This window comes from Phaenicophaeus curvirostris, chromosome 6 (assembly GCF_032191515.1).
Source record: "Phaenicophaeus curvirostris isolate KB17595 chromosome 6, BPBGC_Pcur_1.0, whole genome shotgun sequence".
Taxonomy (NCBI): domain Eukaryota; kingdom Metazoa; phylum Chordata; class Aves; order Cuculiformes; family Cuculidae; genus Phaenicophaeus; species Phaenicophaeus curvirostris.
Window position 1 is genome coordinate 44,763,327 of NC_091397.1, and position 13,194 is coordinate 44,776,520.

At 37.7% G+C, this 13,194-nt stretch overlaps 1 protein-coding gene across 1 annotated transcript in view; it reads right to left on the reverse strand.

The window, feature by feature from the left end:
* Nucleotides 1-13,194, reverse strand: part of ACAD11 (acyl-CoA dehydrogenase family member 11) — a 34,548-nt gene that overhangs the window by 18,261 nt on the left and 3,093 nt on the right. Inside the window, exons 2-13 of the mRNA XM_069860025.1 lie at nt 12,673-12,772; nt 12,312-12,437; nt 10,569-10,730; nt 10,134-10,298; nt 8,446-8,593; nt 7,742-7,863; nt 6,557-6,663; nt 6,315-6,438; nt 4,620-4,697; nt 4,069-4,207; nt 3,849-3,956; nt 2,587-2,685 (exon numbers count right to left, since the gene is read on the reverse strand). Of these exons, the coding sequence (XP_069716126.1) occupies nt 2,587-2,685; nt 3,849-3,956; nt 4,069-4,207; nt 4,620-4,697; nt 6,315-6,438; nt 6,557-6,663; nt 7,742-7,863; nt 8,446-8,593; nt 10,134-10,298; nt 10,569-10,730; nt 12,312-12,437; nt 12,673-12,772 (1,478 nt within the window). The remainder of the gene's footprint in view (nt 1-2,586; nt 2,686-3,848; nt 3,957-4,068; nt 4,208-4,619; nt 4,698-6,314; nt 6,439-6,556; nt 6,664-7,741; nt 7,864-8,445; nt 8,594-10,133; nt 10,299-10,568; nt 10,731-12,311; nt 12,438-12,672; nt 12,773-13,194) is intronic.

Below are 13,194 nucleotides of genomic sequence, written 5' to 3' on the forward strand. Positions count from 1 at the left end.
GAGGAAGAAAACATCAACCATAAACCAGCAGTTTGAGAGTTTCTGTACCAAAAGTTATTAATCTTTTGTTTCTCCAGCTGTTTTGTAAAACTTTAGGACATTTGCCTAATAAGTCAGTTTCTTTTTTTTTTCCCCCTCAGCTATCATGCCATAGATACACTTGCAGCTAGAAATGAAGTAGCAGTTTGTGGCTGAGAATTGAGAGACAGAGAGGGGGGGGAAGAAAGCCACTATCCATGTGTTCCACAAATGTATAGCAACGACAACATCCTCCACAAACACTAGTAACTCCTTTGCTGTAACTCGTTCTTTGTAATTACCAAAAATAACCTTTAACTTCTGCTCACTCTAAACTTCAAGAAGCCCAGTGCCCTATGGAGAGGTACATTCTACAACTCTAAATGTCATGTCAAATGTAAATGCCGAAGTAGTGCAGTCAAAGCATTAGCAGAAATGTAAGAAAAGTTAAGTTAATGTTTGGATTCAGGGCCTGGAATTTCTAGTCATAATTTTTAAAATTAATAAAAAACTGCAATAACCCTATCTGCTAAAATATATGGCAATACAATAAAATCAAAGAATACCAAAAGTGCACTGGCTGTCATTTATGCATCTCTCTGTGTTTGTTTTGGTTTAGTAGGTATTGACATGTCTTATCATAAGGCATTTCTCAAACAGCAAAAGCTAAAGGTCTTGCTAGATGAAGGAGAGAGGTTCTGACTCTATACGGAGCTCATTGTCAGTGGGATTTAGTTTTTCCATGGAGACATACCAAATGTGTTCCTTGCGACAGTGCTGGTGAGGATTCTAGAACAGCTTTCCAGTTTTCCATGACTCTCTGGAAACATTTCGATTTTGTTGACGTACTAGCTTTCAAAATGTGGTATTGCAGCATACTGTCCCTGCCTTCAAACCTCCCATGGGCTCTGACAAAATGCCTAATCTACAGCTCACAAAAGCCAACAAGAATTTCTCCTTTTTAGACACTGCTCCTAGTTACACAGTTATGGACTCAAGACAAAGCTTTAAAATGATAGACAAGAAACAACAGTAGCGTAAACAAGACACGAGCCTCCTCTCTGTTTGGATGACAAAAGCTTATAGAATCTCTGCCCAGTATTTTGAGAAATACTTGACCGTGAATAGATAAGTCAGAAGTGCTTGACAGATGGTCTACACATATATCATAAATCTGTCATGTGTAAGCCAGACTAGATTTACTGTAGATACACAACGCACCCACACAAAGCATGCTTAGAAACTCCAGTTCTTCCACGAAGCAACTGACTCCTTGCACATGTGATTTATGATTTGTCTTTACAGGTAGAGTGTTTGCTCAGAGGGGCATTCTGACAAGGCTGTCAGGCTCCAGAATTCCCAAACGTACAAGCTCCCGAAGTCCCATGGAGAGCAAAATGGGAGCAGGGGGGAGGGGGGGGTTGGCACGGCGGGAGGGGAGTGGGTCTGACAAATCACCACAAACCAAAACCTAAACTAAAATAAATCGAAAACACACCCAAAACCCCTCCCAGACAGAAAAGTAGACTAACTCAGGCAGAACTGCATCTAAGTGTTTCTCAAACTTCTTGAAAATGCAGTGCCTTTTGTGCATCTGTCTTCATGCAAATCCAACTGTCCCTATTACTTTTACCAGAAATAAGACAAACCAAGTCATGCTTACTCTCGTGTGTTTACTCTCCTTTCTAGAATTCACATAACATGTTATTCATAAAATTAGTTATGTGTGTGACCTCCTACAAAATTTCCCAGAACTTCCTCAGCAACTGCAATATTCAGTTGAGAGACACTGATGCAAGGCAAAGGTAGCGGCCAGTAGGTAAACCATACTCTCAGCTCAAAAAACAAGATGCCATGCCTCCTTCTGCCACCAGTTTTGCAGTACCAGAAAAGAGAGAGAGCCCTATCTTCTGGTTAATCTAGGTATTGCACAAGCATCGGTAGCAGCCACACTCAAAGGTACATAAATGACACATTCAAGTTTCACTGCAGTTAGCAACTCAGTTTATGTAGTTGGCTTCCAAACTCCCATGAAATGATCAATTTTCCAGTTCTTTCATATGTATTTCAGTAAAAAAGTAGCACTACTATAATATAAAGGATATTTACCATTTACAGGAAAATTCTTATATTTTTTCTGAGGAGTATAAGAAAACTACCTGTAAGAATCAGTCCAGCAGCATCACAGGATAGTTTAAAAAGCAGCCAAATTTTACTGTAACTACGCAGTATACTCAAACCTCCCACACAAGCTGCTGAAGACAGCTTCATAAAAACAAAGTTTAAAGGCTACGGCCATAAACGTGTCACTTATGTGATGGAAAGAGGTAACATTTAAAGAATAACAGTTGTATTTATTCTGTGAACAAGATTCAGAGGTTCCAAAACCAGCTTAGCTTTACAGAAAAAAAGCTTGATTCAGCTTTTTCCATTGTTTCACATTCAACTACCTTTACTCAAGAATAGACAATTTTCCATCTCACAAATGGAACACTAGTACTTTTGTTTTATTAGTTCTTGCAAAGAATTCTAGACTTAGCCATTCTTACGTAGGGTTTCCATACTTACCACTGCTCCACCACTTCTTGCCATTGATCACATAACTGTTTCTATCTCGCTCAATGCTGCATTGCATATTGGTGGCATCACTTGAAGCCACATCAGGTTCTGTGTTAAAGAAAAAAAACAAAACAAACCACTAGATTAAACACACAGGTAGAACTACCACCACAAATACAGGGATCTAGATGTGCTATACTGACAGGAACAGCGTTTCGTTCATAGTAGAAAAGCTGTTCTTAGAACCTCATTCTGCTGGTGGTCAGAGGCTTTCTATTTTCTAACAACCTGTTATTCACAGACACTTTAAACTTACTTCTTTAGCTCAGACTAGTCTTCATAGTCAAGAGCCATATTTCTTCACTGAAGTTTTTAAACCATTCCCAGTTCCAAAGAACCCATAAATAACAGTCATACCTCTCCTCAACCTTTTTTTCCCCTAGGTCGTTCTCAGGTGAAAAGAAAGAGACTTAAACTACTTTTGTGATGGGTTATCAAATAGGTTACACAAAGCAGTTGCCAAAAAACGTCGTTGATTATTCTTTGGAACAGGAATCATAGAATCATAGAATGGTTTGGGCTGGAAGGGACCACAAAGATGATCCAGGGACAGGGACATCTCCCACGGGATCATGTTGCTTAAAGCCTCCTCTCTCCTTTCACCCTTAACTTCTTTTCTAGGCCATCTTCTTTAAAGCAAAAGCATCTCTTTCCTCTTGGCAAACACAGTGGAACACAATTTGCAAAATAAGGGCCCAGCTCTGCAAGACTGACTTCTCCTAATTCCTGCTACAGACATAAAATAAATGCATTGTATGTTTTGCAAGCTTCAGGTTATGTCTTAAAACCCCTACCTATGGTACACTGCAAAACTACACAACTTTAATCACAATAATCATACTTGTACCTGCATGTATGTTTCTAGAGAATCCAAAGCACATTACATAAAAGGGTAGGCTAGTTCTACTGTAAATCTGTTTGATGCAATAAAATGTATTTTACTAGCATTAAAAATAAATTGAAAATACATGGAAAGCAAATACTACTTATTGTAACTGTGAAAAGCGTTAACTGTTGGTGAAGGGTAGCAAAGACTCCTCATTCGACACTCACACCTCATATATGGTTTCATATTAAAACACATTCACAAATACAGTGGGAATTTCTGTATTAACTCATTAACACATAACAACTTGTAGGTTTGCATTTTTTGCATGTGCCATGTGAATTTCTGCCAATTGCCCCTAACTTTCTTCTGGAGAAGAATTTACCTGTCATGCAGAAGCAAGAACTAATCTTCCCCTCTAGGAGAGGCTCGAGCCACTCTTTCTTTTGCTCTTCAGTCCCATACATGTGCAGGACCTCCATGTTTCCAGTATCTGGAAGAAATCAGCAAGCACGTTTACTTCTTGAGACACACAGCTTGTAAGGTATAAGACACCCAGCTTTTTAATGCCCTCAGTACTGTAGGTCTAGGACGGGGTTGTTAACCTGGTGCATGACAGTTGAAAACCTCAGGAGCAAAGAAGCATTTCCCTGTCTCCTCAGCTATTAGCGCGTAGTCGAGCTGGCTGAGACCACTGACATCTGGGAGAAAAAGGTTCCACAGACCTTCTGCTTTGGCCATTTCCTGTTGAAAGAATCAACAGAAAAAAAAACAGAGTGAAAAATTTTTAAGAAAAATAACCAAATTCTGGCTTGCTGACTACTTTCTTCCTTCACGCCTAGCATACTGCCTGATGTATCTGATGCCTTCTTTCAATAGGCATCTCCAATAGGTACAGTCTTCAACTTAGATTTCAGACATACCTCTCACAGAACTCACTTTTGCTTTTCTCCTCTCATTCATATTTCTCACCTCCTTTTGCACACTTCCTTCTTCCTTTCATTAAACTGTTTCTCACACTATTTCTTTCTCTGCAAAGTAACTTCACCAGCAGCATACCTCAAAGTTCCTTACACTCCACATCAGTGCCTGTTTCCCATATCAGTGCCTGTTTCTTTTACTGCTAAAGTGTTCAAGAATATTTATTATCCCATACCTTCAGTCTTTCAAGCAGCGGTGGTTTCTTCCATTTTTCCTCAGTATTTCCATGTACAGCATAGTATTTTATTATTTCCTTAGAGAAACAATTAAAAAAATGCTTGTTTAAATTAGAACACACATAACAAGTAACAATACGGTGCCTTTTCCGGCCCTACACCCCAAGAAATCAATTAAAAAAATATTCAACATAGGTTTTCATTATATAGTTGGTTGCACTATAAAATCAAAACTACAATTCAAAATCAAACTGCAATCTGTTCATTTTTGTAGACTTTAAATGCGTCATGAAGACGACCTCAGTGAGTACCTCACTGCATAAAAGGAAATGGTCTGGGGTGGTTTAAAATACATGGCAATGATGATGGTAGAAGCTCAGTGTTCTCTGATTATATGAATAACTGCTACGAACAGTATACACGAGGCGTAAACTCATAAGTAAAACAAATAAAACCCAGCTATACTGACACTTAAGATTCAGGTTTCCCATCACAGCATTCATATATATGAGACAGTTAATTTTTTTTTTTAACTGAGAAAAAACACAAAGAATAATTCTTTAGTAGATTATCTAAAGCCATTCCAAGCACCAATAACCAGTACTACGTAAAACTGTGTACTCGATAATGCCAGTATTTTCACAAGTATGTTTTAGTGAAGCCCAGCACTTCACCAAATCTGACCCAAAACTAGTTTTAGAAGGAACAAAAGTGGTGCCCTCTTCTGAAAAACCACACAAGAAGACAAATTCCAAAGCAGAACTTACAAGTCCTGATTCACAATACCCACTATCAGAAATAACTTACAAGTACAACACTACTCATCTGCAAAACTCACATGGCTATTTATGGTCCACTTGTTTTTAAGGCAAATACATTAACCATTGCAAGGCTTCCTTAGACAATTCAAAACTAGTTAGAGACAGAATTTTACGAAACTCTGCAGACCAAACTTGCTGCTCTCAGTCTTTCCTTCTAACAGGCAGATACATTAACCTTTTAGATTAATCTGTACTCTGCACTTCTGCCTGGCTCCAAAGAAGTAAAAAAAAGAAAAACCCAAACCCCTAAGAGTCAAAAACCCTAATCCTGCTACAAAAGCCATCTATGCTTCCATAAAGCTAACAGCTGAAGCAGCTTTCTAAGTGGAAAAATTTTAATCTCCTGAGGCTAAGAAGTAAAACCTTATTTTCCCTTCCACTAATTAGGGACTTTTGTGAATATTCCACTACCTGATTTTCAACCTTCACTGGTATTAGACATACTCAGGAATGAGGCTACATTGACACATTAAAGAATCACATTTTTTGTCAAAAAAGTCACATGTTTGAAAAAAATAGGCAAGAAACAGGAATATTCACCTTTGTATGGTTAAAACCAGCAGTTCCCATTTTTTTAACTAAGTGTCATTGTGTTTAGTAACTAAGAGTTCTAGGGCTTTACTTTTAAGAAGTATCTCATAGCTTTCATTAACAATGCATACATCATTTTTATTCTGCAAAAAAAAAAAATGCACAATAGAATGATTTCCATTAATGGTTTTCAATGCCATAAACATCACTGCATGAATATAAGGCTGTTTAAAAAAAAAGATGAAAAGTATAGGAGGGCATGACTTTTATACGTAGCTTTATGCTTTTGTAACTCTACTCATAAAATGCATGTTTCTTAATAGGTTTACTAGAAGCTTCTACCTTTTCAGCTGGATATATGTGCTGCTTCATGAATTGTTTGACCTTCAGCAGAATTTCTTGGCCCTTCCTACTTTGATGGAACAACTCTCCAGAAATGCTGTCATGTGTGCTGCTGAAAGATGACCTAAAGAGAACATTCAATGCAATAACAATAAACACAAGCAGTCTTATACACGCATTTAAATAAGCGAAGACATAAAAGCTTTGCCTTGCCTTTGACTACTAGTTTAAACCACTCTTACCTTTCCGTGAGCTCTAACGCTCTCTCTGCCAAAGGTTTCACCATCTTAGCAAATTCATGACTATTCTCTGCAGAAGCATTTCCAATGAGATATCTAGCATATATACCCTAAAACCAAAAGAAAAACATATATGGTGTAATCATGCACGTGTTTCTTTTTTCTTAGATATGCAATTTCCTCAACTATAAAAATAACACTTTAATGCACACATTCTTAATATGAAAAATTTAGCACAGACAGATTTTAATGGGGTATGTCAATATTGCCTTTGGTCCATTTCTGGTATTATGGAGATGCTTGGCGCACAAGAGAAAAACAACATGCCTCAGCTAAACTAAAGTAAATGAATACATCTTTTGAAGCAAGCACAGCCTGCCCCTTAGGCCAGCTGACAACAGTATACACACACACTTATTATCCACAACTACATTAACTGCCCACATAAATAATCTTACCCCAAATTAATACCAGGTAGCTTGTCCCACATTTGTTATGCTGATCTCACACTGCAAGTCATAAAAATATATTTAAGCCTTACAGTGGCTGAATATCTAATTAAACAGTTTATTCTGTTAACAATGAATCAAGGAAACTTATTTTCTCCTATAATCACATTGCAAGACTGGCCTCCTATGCTCATCACAAGCTGATGTCACAACACACCCCTATTTTACCACGGGTGGTATCTTGCTTAATCTATCCTGTTATCTACTTTCATGAGAGCTGCAGAAACTTAGGAAGGTCTTTGTTTCTCTGTAATATATGACTTAAATTAGCCAGAGAGTACAAAAGGTAATGACAAAATTCCCTGCATACTGGAACATCAATGAGAAAAAAAATCTACGTATCCATGTTTTCTTCTTTTTTAGCCTACTTTCCTAAGGAGTTAGCTGTATTTACTGCAATATACTTTATATAGCCAGAATTCTAACCCAAAGAGGTATCATTCATAAGCACTAAAGATATGGCTTCTAAATGAACAAACTGGCATACAATGGTCACAGTTATTTTTTAAATATGATCTAATTTTAGATTGTTGAAGTTTTTAAATATGACCCAACTAAACAGTTTATTCCGTTAACAATGAAGAAAGGAAACTTTACGATTCAGATTTTGAACAAGTATTACCAAACTACAAATACTCATAATAAAAACATGTGAATCTAGCAAATGTGAGTGCATTACCTGGGCTATTGCTGCCATTTTAAAATGTGACAAAGCAAGAAAAAAATTGAAGTTAGGTAAAGTAGTGCTAATACCCCGGCAGCGGCAGTAAACGGCAACCAGTTCTTCAAATGAAGGAGTTTCTACAAAAAAAAAAAATTACAGAATATTTTAGAATAGGCAATGTTTTCTATGATTTTATCCACCTTATTCTTCCAACTTTTGTACAGCATATTATTATTATTATACAGAGATATTCTGTTTAGGTAGTAAAAACCATGATTTATTGATTTTCATGATTTATGTGTGATAGGGAAAGCCAAAAGGGAACAGAAACTGTCCAAATTCCAGACACCACAACACTTCCTACTGCTTCCCGATAGTTAGGAAATTAATTGCACCACAGGGCAAGGGTCTGCCTTTTTTTTCAACAAATGACAAATTTACATTTAAATTTTAGCTTTCTTATATTTTCTCTATGAATGGTTCAAAATAAGCTTACACAAGCAGCATCCCATGGCTAAGCCACAGCTTATGAAAACAGACTACCTTAAAGCTCACTATCAGCACGTTTACTGCAGTGAACATAACTACCGAGAAGTTCTTTTCAAGTACAAAACTCGTGTGCTTGTTAATACAAGTTTTTATTATTGTTTATAAAGGTAATATACCAAATAGAAATCAACCCTGGAAATTGTTTATACAAAAAGACTACAGATTCATACCTACGGTGCCTTTGAAACTAAAGACAGTTCCTTGACCTGAGTCCTTAACAGATGTAGGCCAAAAGTAGAATTGGGTGGCATATGCTAAATCTGCTAAAGGGTGACCAGTAGTTGAAAGTTCCCAGTCCAGCACAGCCAAAACACGAGCCTTAAATAAAAATAAAAACCTCAAGTGAATGCTAAAAAATAAACTCTCCACTCACAAATGCACAACCCACTGAATATCCAACTGCTTTATTCAGCAACACCTGTTCTTTAGCAATATGTAAGGATCTGCAGAAAATTAACATTCGCAGAATAGCAGAAAACCAGACATTTTTCCAAAGAAAAGCCATTTTTAATTCTATATTTTTGAGTAGTGTTCTCCCTGATAGAAACTTGTAAACTCTTACAGTAAAGATAGGATTGAATTAAAATACCCTAAAGAATAGTAGTATTGACAGTTCGGTATTTTTTTTATTTCCAGGTCTGTTGCACAGATGCTATTGCACAGTCATTTGCACAAATCCTCAGGGACAGACCAGGCACTAAACCAAATAATTTATCACAATATCATGCACAGATTAACACTTACACGCGGAATTGAATTTCTTAAAACAGGACAGTCAACCACTGTCCAGATAGTGACATGAGCCTCTGCTGCAAGCATTCTTGCAATGGTGTCTTCAGATGGATGGGCTGAGACTCCCCAAACGGTCATTCTGATGAATTCTTATAATCCAGCTGGCCTGTCACCCTGAACAACTCCTCCAGCCAACTCAAGATCCATGGCTACTTGAACCATGGGCAAGAGACTTCCCTACGCTGTCATTCTTGCATTTACAGGAACTGTTTCCACAGATTGTCACAGTTTGGTCAATTATTTCAACTACTTCAGGAAGAGCTGGGAGAGTCCCTGAAACTGCCAAGTTCTCTGCTCAGGGAGTCAGTCACACATTTAAGCCAACAAATAATGTCTATCAACTGATCTACGCACAACAGTGGGAATCCCTTGGATCTTTTGGCTTTGCTGTGAAGCAAGCATGGCAGAATCTTGGTCACAAATCCCAAGCATATCCTCTGGTCACAACATAGCAAACAGCACAGGAAAAAAAATAATGAAAACACAATTAAGTCAACAGACCAGTAACACAATTATTTCCACAAACTGAAAAAAAACTATCTTCCTTTTCCCTAAAGATGAATGAGGAATTTTTGGAGTCTCTGTGATCTACATGCGCTTCATAACTTCTGCCAGCTTCGGCAGATTTTTGCTTCCACTAGTATCATATATCATGCATTCAGATCCTGTTCCAACACCAATGATGTCAATTGAAGCCATGCCATAGATTTCAACAGGCTTTGGATCAGACACTAATGTAGCTAAATGAAGTAAGCCTTCAGTATGCACTTCAGTTGCATGGAGTTCAATAGGATTTATGTACACAAAATGTTTTGTTCCTGGACTTTGAAGTAGGGGCTAGAGCTAATGAATAAATTGAGCTTCTACTTCCTGCAATGAAACCCAGGACTGCATTAAGTACCTAAACACCATACCGAGAGTACAGAGGAATGCTTAGTTCTCTACTGTTCTTTTCAAACACGTATTGTGGACTAAACCACCCAAGTAACTGTCTCATTACATGGCAGGAGTACAAACAACTGGAGGATCAAAAACTAATAGACATGTACAAACACGTTTCGAATACCTCTGTTGGATGGAAGATGATGTTATCTATCCTAAAGTCCCCATGAATCAGGCTTTCTTCATTATCATCTGGCGGCAAGTTGTTTGCTAACCACTCAGCCAGCTTATTCATGGCAGGAATATCTGTATGAGCAGCTGCATCATACTGTCTTTTCCAAGTTGATACCTAAAAAAATATGAACACTTCAACAGATTTCCCAAATTATTCACAAAAATTTCTTCACCAAAAGGGTTATCACTCACTGGAACAGGCTGCCCAGAGAAGTGGTTTGTTTCACCATCCCTGGAGGTATTTAAAAGATTTGTAGATAAGGTGCTCAGGGATATGGTTTAGTAGTGGACAGGTACAGCTGGACTTGATGATCTCAAAGGTCTTTTCCAACCAAACAATCCTACGATTGTATGAAAACAGGAAAATTTTTTAAAAAACCCCTACCTGTCTTCTGCAGTATCCCTGTCCTCTGCCATATCCTTGGAGACCCAATGACTGTAAATCAAAGGAGTGCAACTGGGCCAAAGTTTCTATCATTGCAATATACAAAGCAGAACGCTCTGCTGGGCCTGTTTCGGTCAGTGAGAGGTTTCGGAAGATGCGACCCTAGAGAAAAATTAAAAATCAGATATTTGGTGTACTGTGAGTGTCAGGTAATGAAATCTACACATTTCAAGAGCAAAATCAGACACAGTGAATCAATGTTCAGCATGTAATCAACAATTCTTTCTTTATTTGGTTTATTCCTTGCCCAGTACAGGTGAAGGGATTCATGGCAATCCCAGATCATTTGTATACAAGATATGGATTGGAAGTCAATTAAAGCAAGAAAGAGATTCCGTAGATGACAGTCTGAATCAGAGCACTCAACACAGATACCCTCAAGCTTGAAAGCACCAGGAAAAAAAAAGTTACTGTTTTGTCTCCAACAATTAACTTCCAGGAAGAACATCAATGAAGACCCTGGAGAGGAAGTGGTGGGAGGGCAAGCAGGGAAAGGAAGGGAATGTGTGGGTTATATGTACAAAGATGCAAACAACCCAAAGAAATCCACCTGCATTCTCCTTAAAAGCAGTTTAACACATTTAGAAGGAGAGTGTGTTTTTCCCTTTTCTCCTTTAATTTTGACCCAGCCAGTAACAGACTGGAAAAGAAAAAAAAGACTCTTCTCTAAAAGTTCCTCAACTTCAGTGGTCTGCATGATGGCTTCAATGTAGTTACAAGGCTAAAGCACCAAGAGAACTTTTTTGCTGAAATATTCTGCATGACAAATTTAGAAATCATTTGTATGGTATAATAGTTTATCCAATATGAAAAATGTCTGATCATTTGCTAAATACACAATCTATTTGGTAAAAACAGTGTACTGCTACCCATCTTAGAATGGATAGACTAAATTTACACCCTTAGAAATGTAAACAGATCAGTAGCAAGGTTTTTTCACTAAGGAATCGTTTTGCTGCAGTCAAAACCAGAAAAATTCTCTGTCTTTAATGTAAGAAAATTGTTTTAAATTCTTAATAGCTTTTATGTTTCACTACTCTGATTTGTGGTTTTTTGTAGGAAGGTCAAATTAACCTCCAGGAATTGGCCCACAAACTCTTGCATTTCTAATTTCTCAGTGAACCTGAAGATAGAGTAGGATGCAATGAAAGGGAAGAGGCCTGAATTCAAATCTTCGTTCTCCTCCACAAGGAAAAAAAAAATAAAAGAAAAAGACCTGAATCTAACAAACACAATCAACTCTGCTACAGCACCCTCAGACAAAGCTATGCCATCTTCTTCCTGAAACTAGTGCTTGGGCTGGAACCTTGCTTGTTCTTTAAGAAAAGGCGATTCCTATCTTTAGTACTCAACAGGTCCCAGGATGTACAAAGGTCCAGTGTAACTTTATAACCTGATTATACTCCTTCTGACTTGTGTGTGCTCTTCACAGGAGCAATATTGCCTCCTTTCAGGTCACCCTTCTGAGAGCTCAAACAAGAACAAGAGTTTAAATGCTGGGCTGAAAACTTCAACAAAGTGAAAATAAGTCCTAGAGAAGCTGAAATCAGTGAGAATTGCTTGATAGCTAACATTTCTTAAAAAAATGCTGGATAAGGCTCTAACAGAAAGGTTTTAGACAATTTTAAAGCAGCTTGTAGTAGGGAGACAAAAAAAAAAAATCTCTCGCGTTGGAGGACCAACCTGCACGTGCTGCATTATATAGAATTCTGTTCCAATGATGGAAGCATCACTGCAATACAGCAGGGGCTCAGGCACTGGAAATCCAGCTGAAAATAAGGCTTTCTGCACGCGATATTCTCTATCAATCTGAAGATGACACAGAAATTTAGGTTCAACAAAAAGCTCCCAAATACAAATGAGTTCAGTGAATGACAATGTATTCTCTTAAATGTTTAGTTATGTGTACAGCACAGAAGATTAGAAGTGATCCAGCAATTTACTGCACAGCTGGGCACACTCAACATTGGGCTGCACCACCACATATAGGACTTAGCCACCCGCAATATGAAGTGTCTGGAATTTGCTGAAGAATGTCAGTTACCTTGTGAGCTCTAGGTAAAAGAGGGCCATGTGGCTTCTTTCTGAGCACATAAGCCTTCCCATCCTTCTGAAGATAAAAGGTAGGATTTGACTGCCCTGAACTACAAAGAAAAAGATTATAATTACTTACAAATCCAAGCACTTACAAATTTTCAAATTTTTAACAGAAATTATGAAAAATATGCTGTGACTTGGCCTGAATAAAATGACAAGACAGAGGAAAGGATTGTTTTGAAGAGCTAGTTTTGGTTTGGTGTGTTGTTTGTGTTTTGGGTTTTTTTGTTTTTGTTTTTTTTTTAAGTATAGTCTTATAGGGATGCAAGTGATAGCCTGCAAAATCATAAGTTCTACTCTTACCTATAAGAAAGAAGTCTTCCTTCACTGTGAAGGAGTCACAGATACTCAATGTGCTTTCCTGTGAAATGGAGATAGCGTTTACCTCTCCCCTCTAAAGACTCACCATTAACGTGGCCAAGCTATGCAGTAGATACTAACTTTAAAGCTTTCTGATTTGGAGGAAATT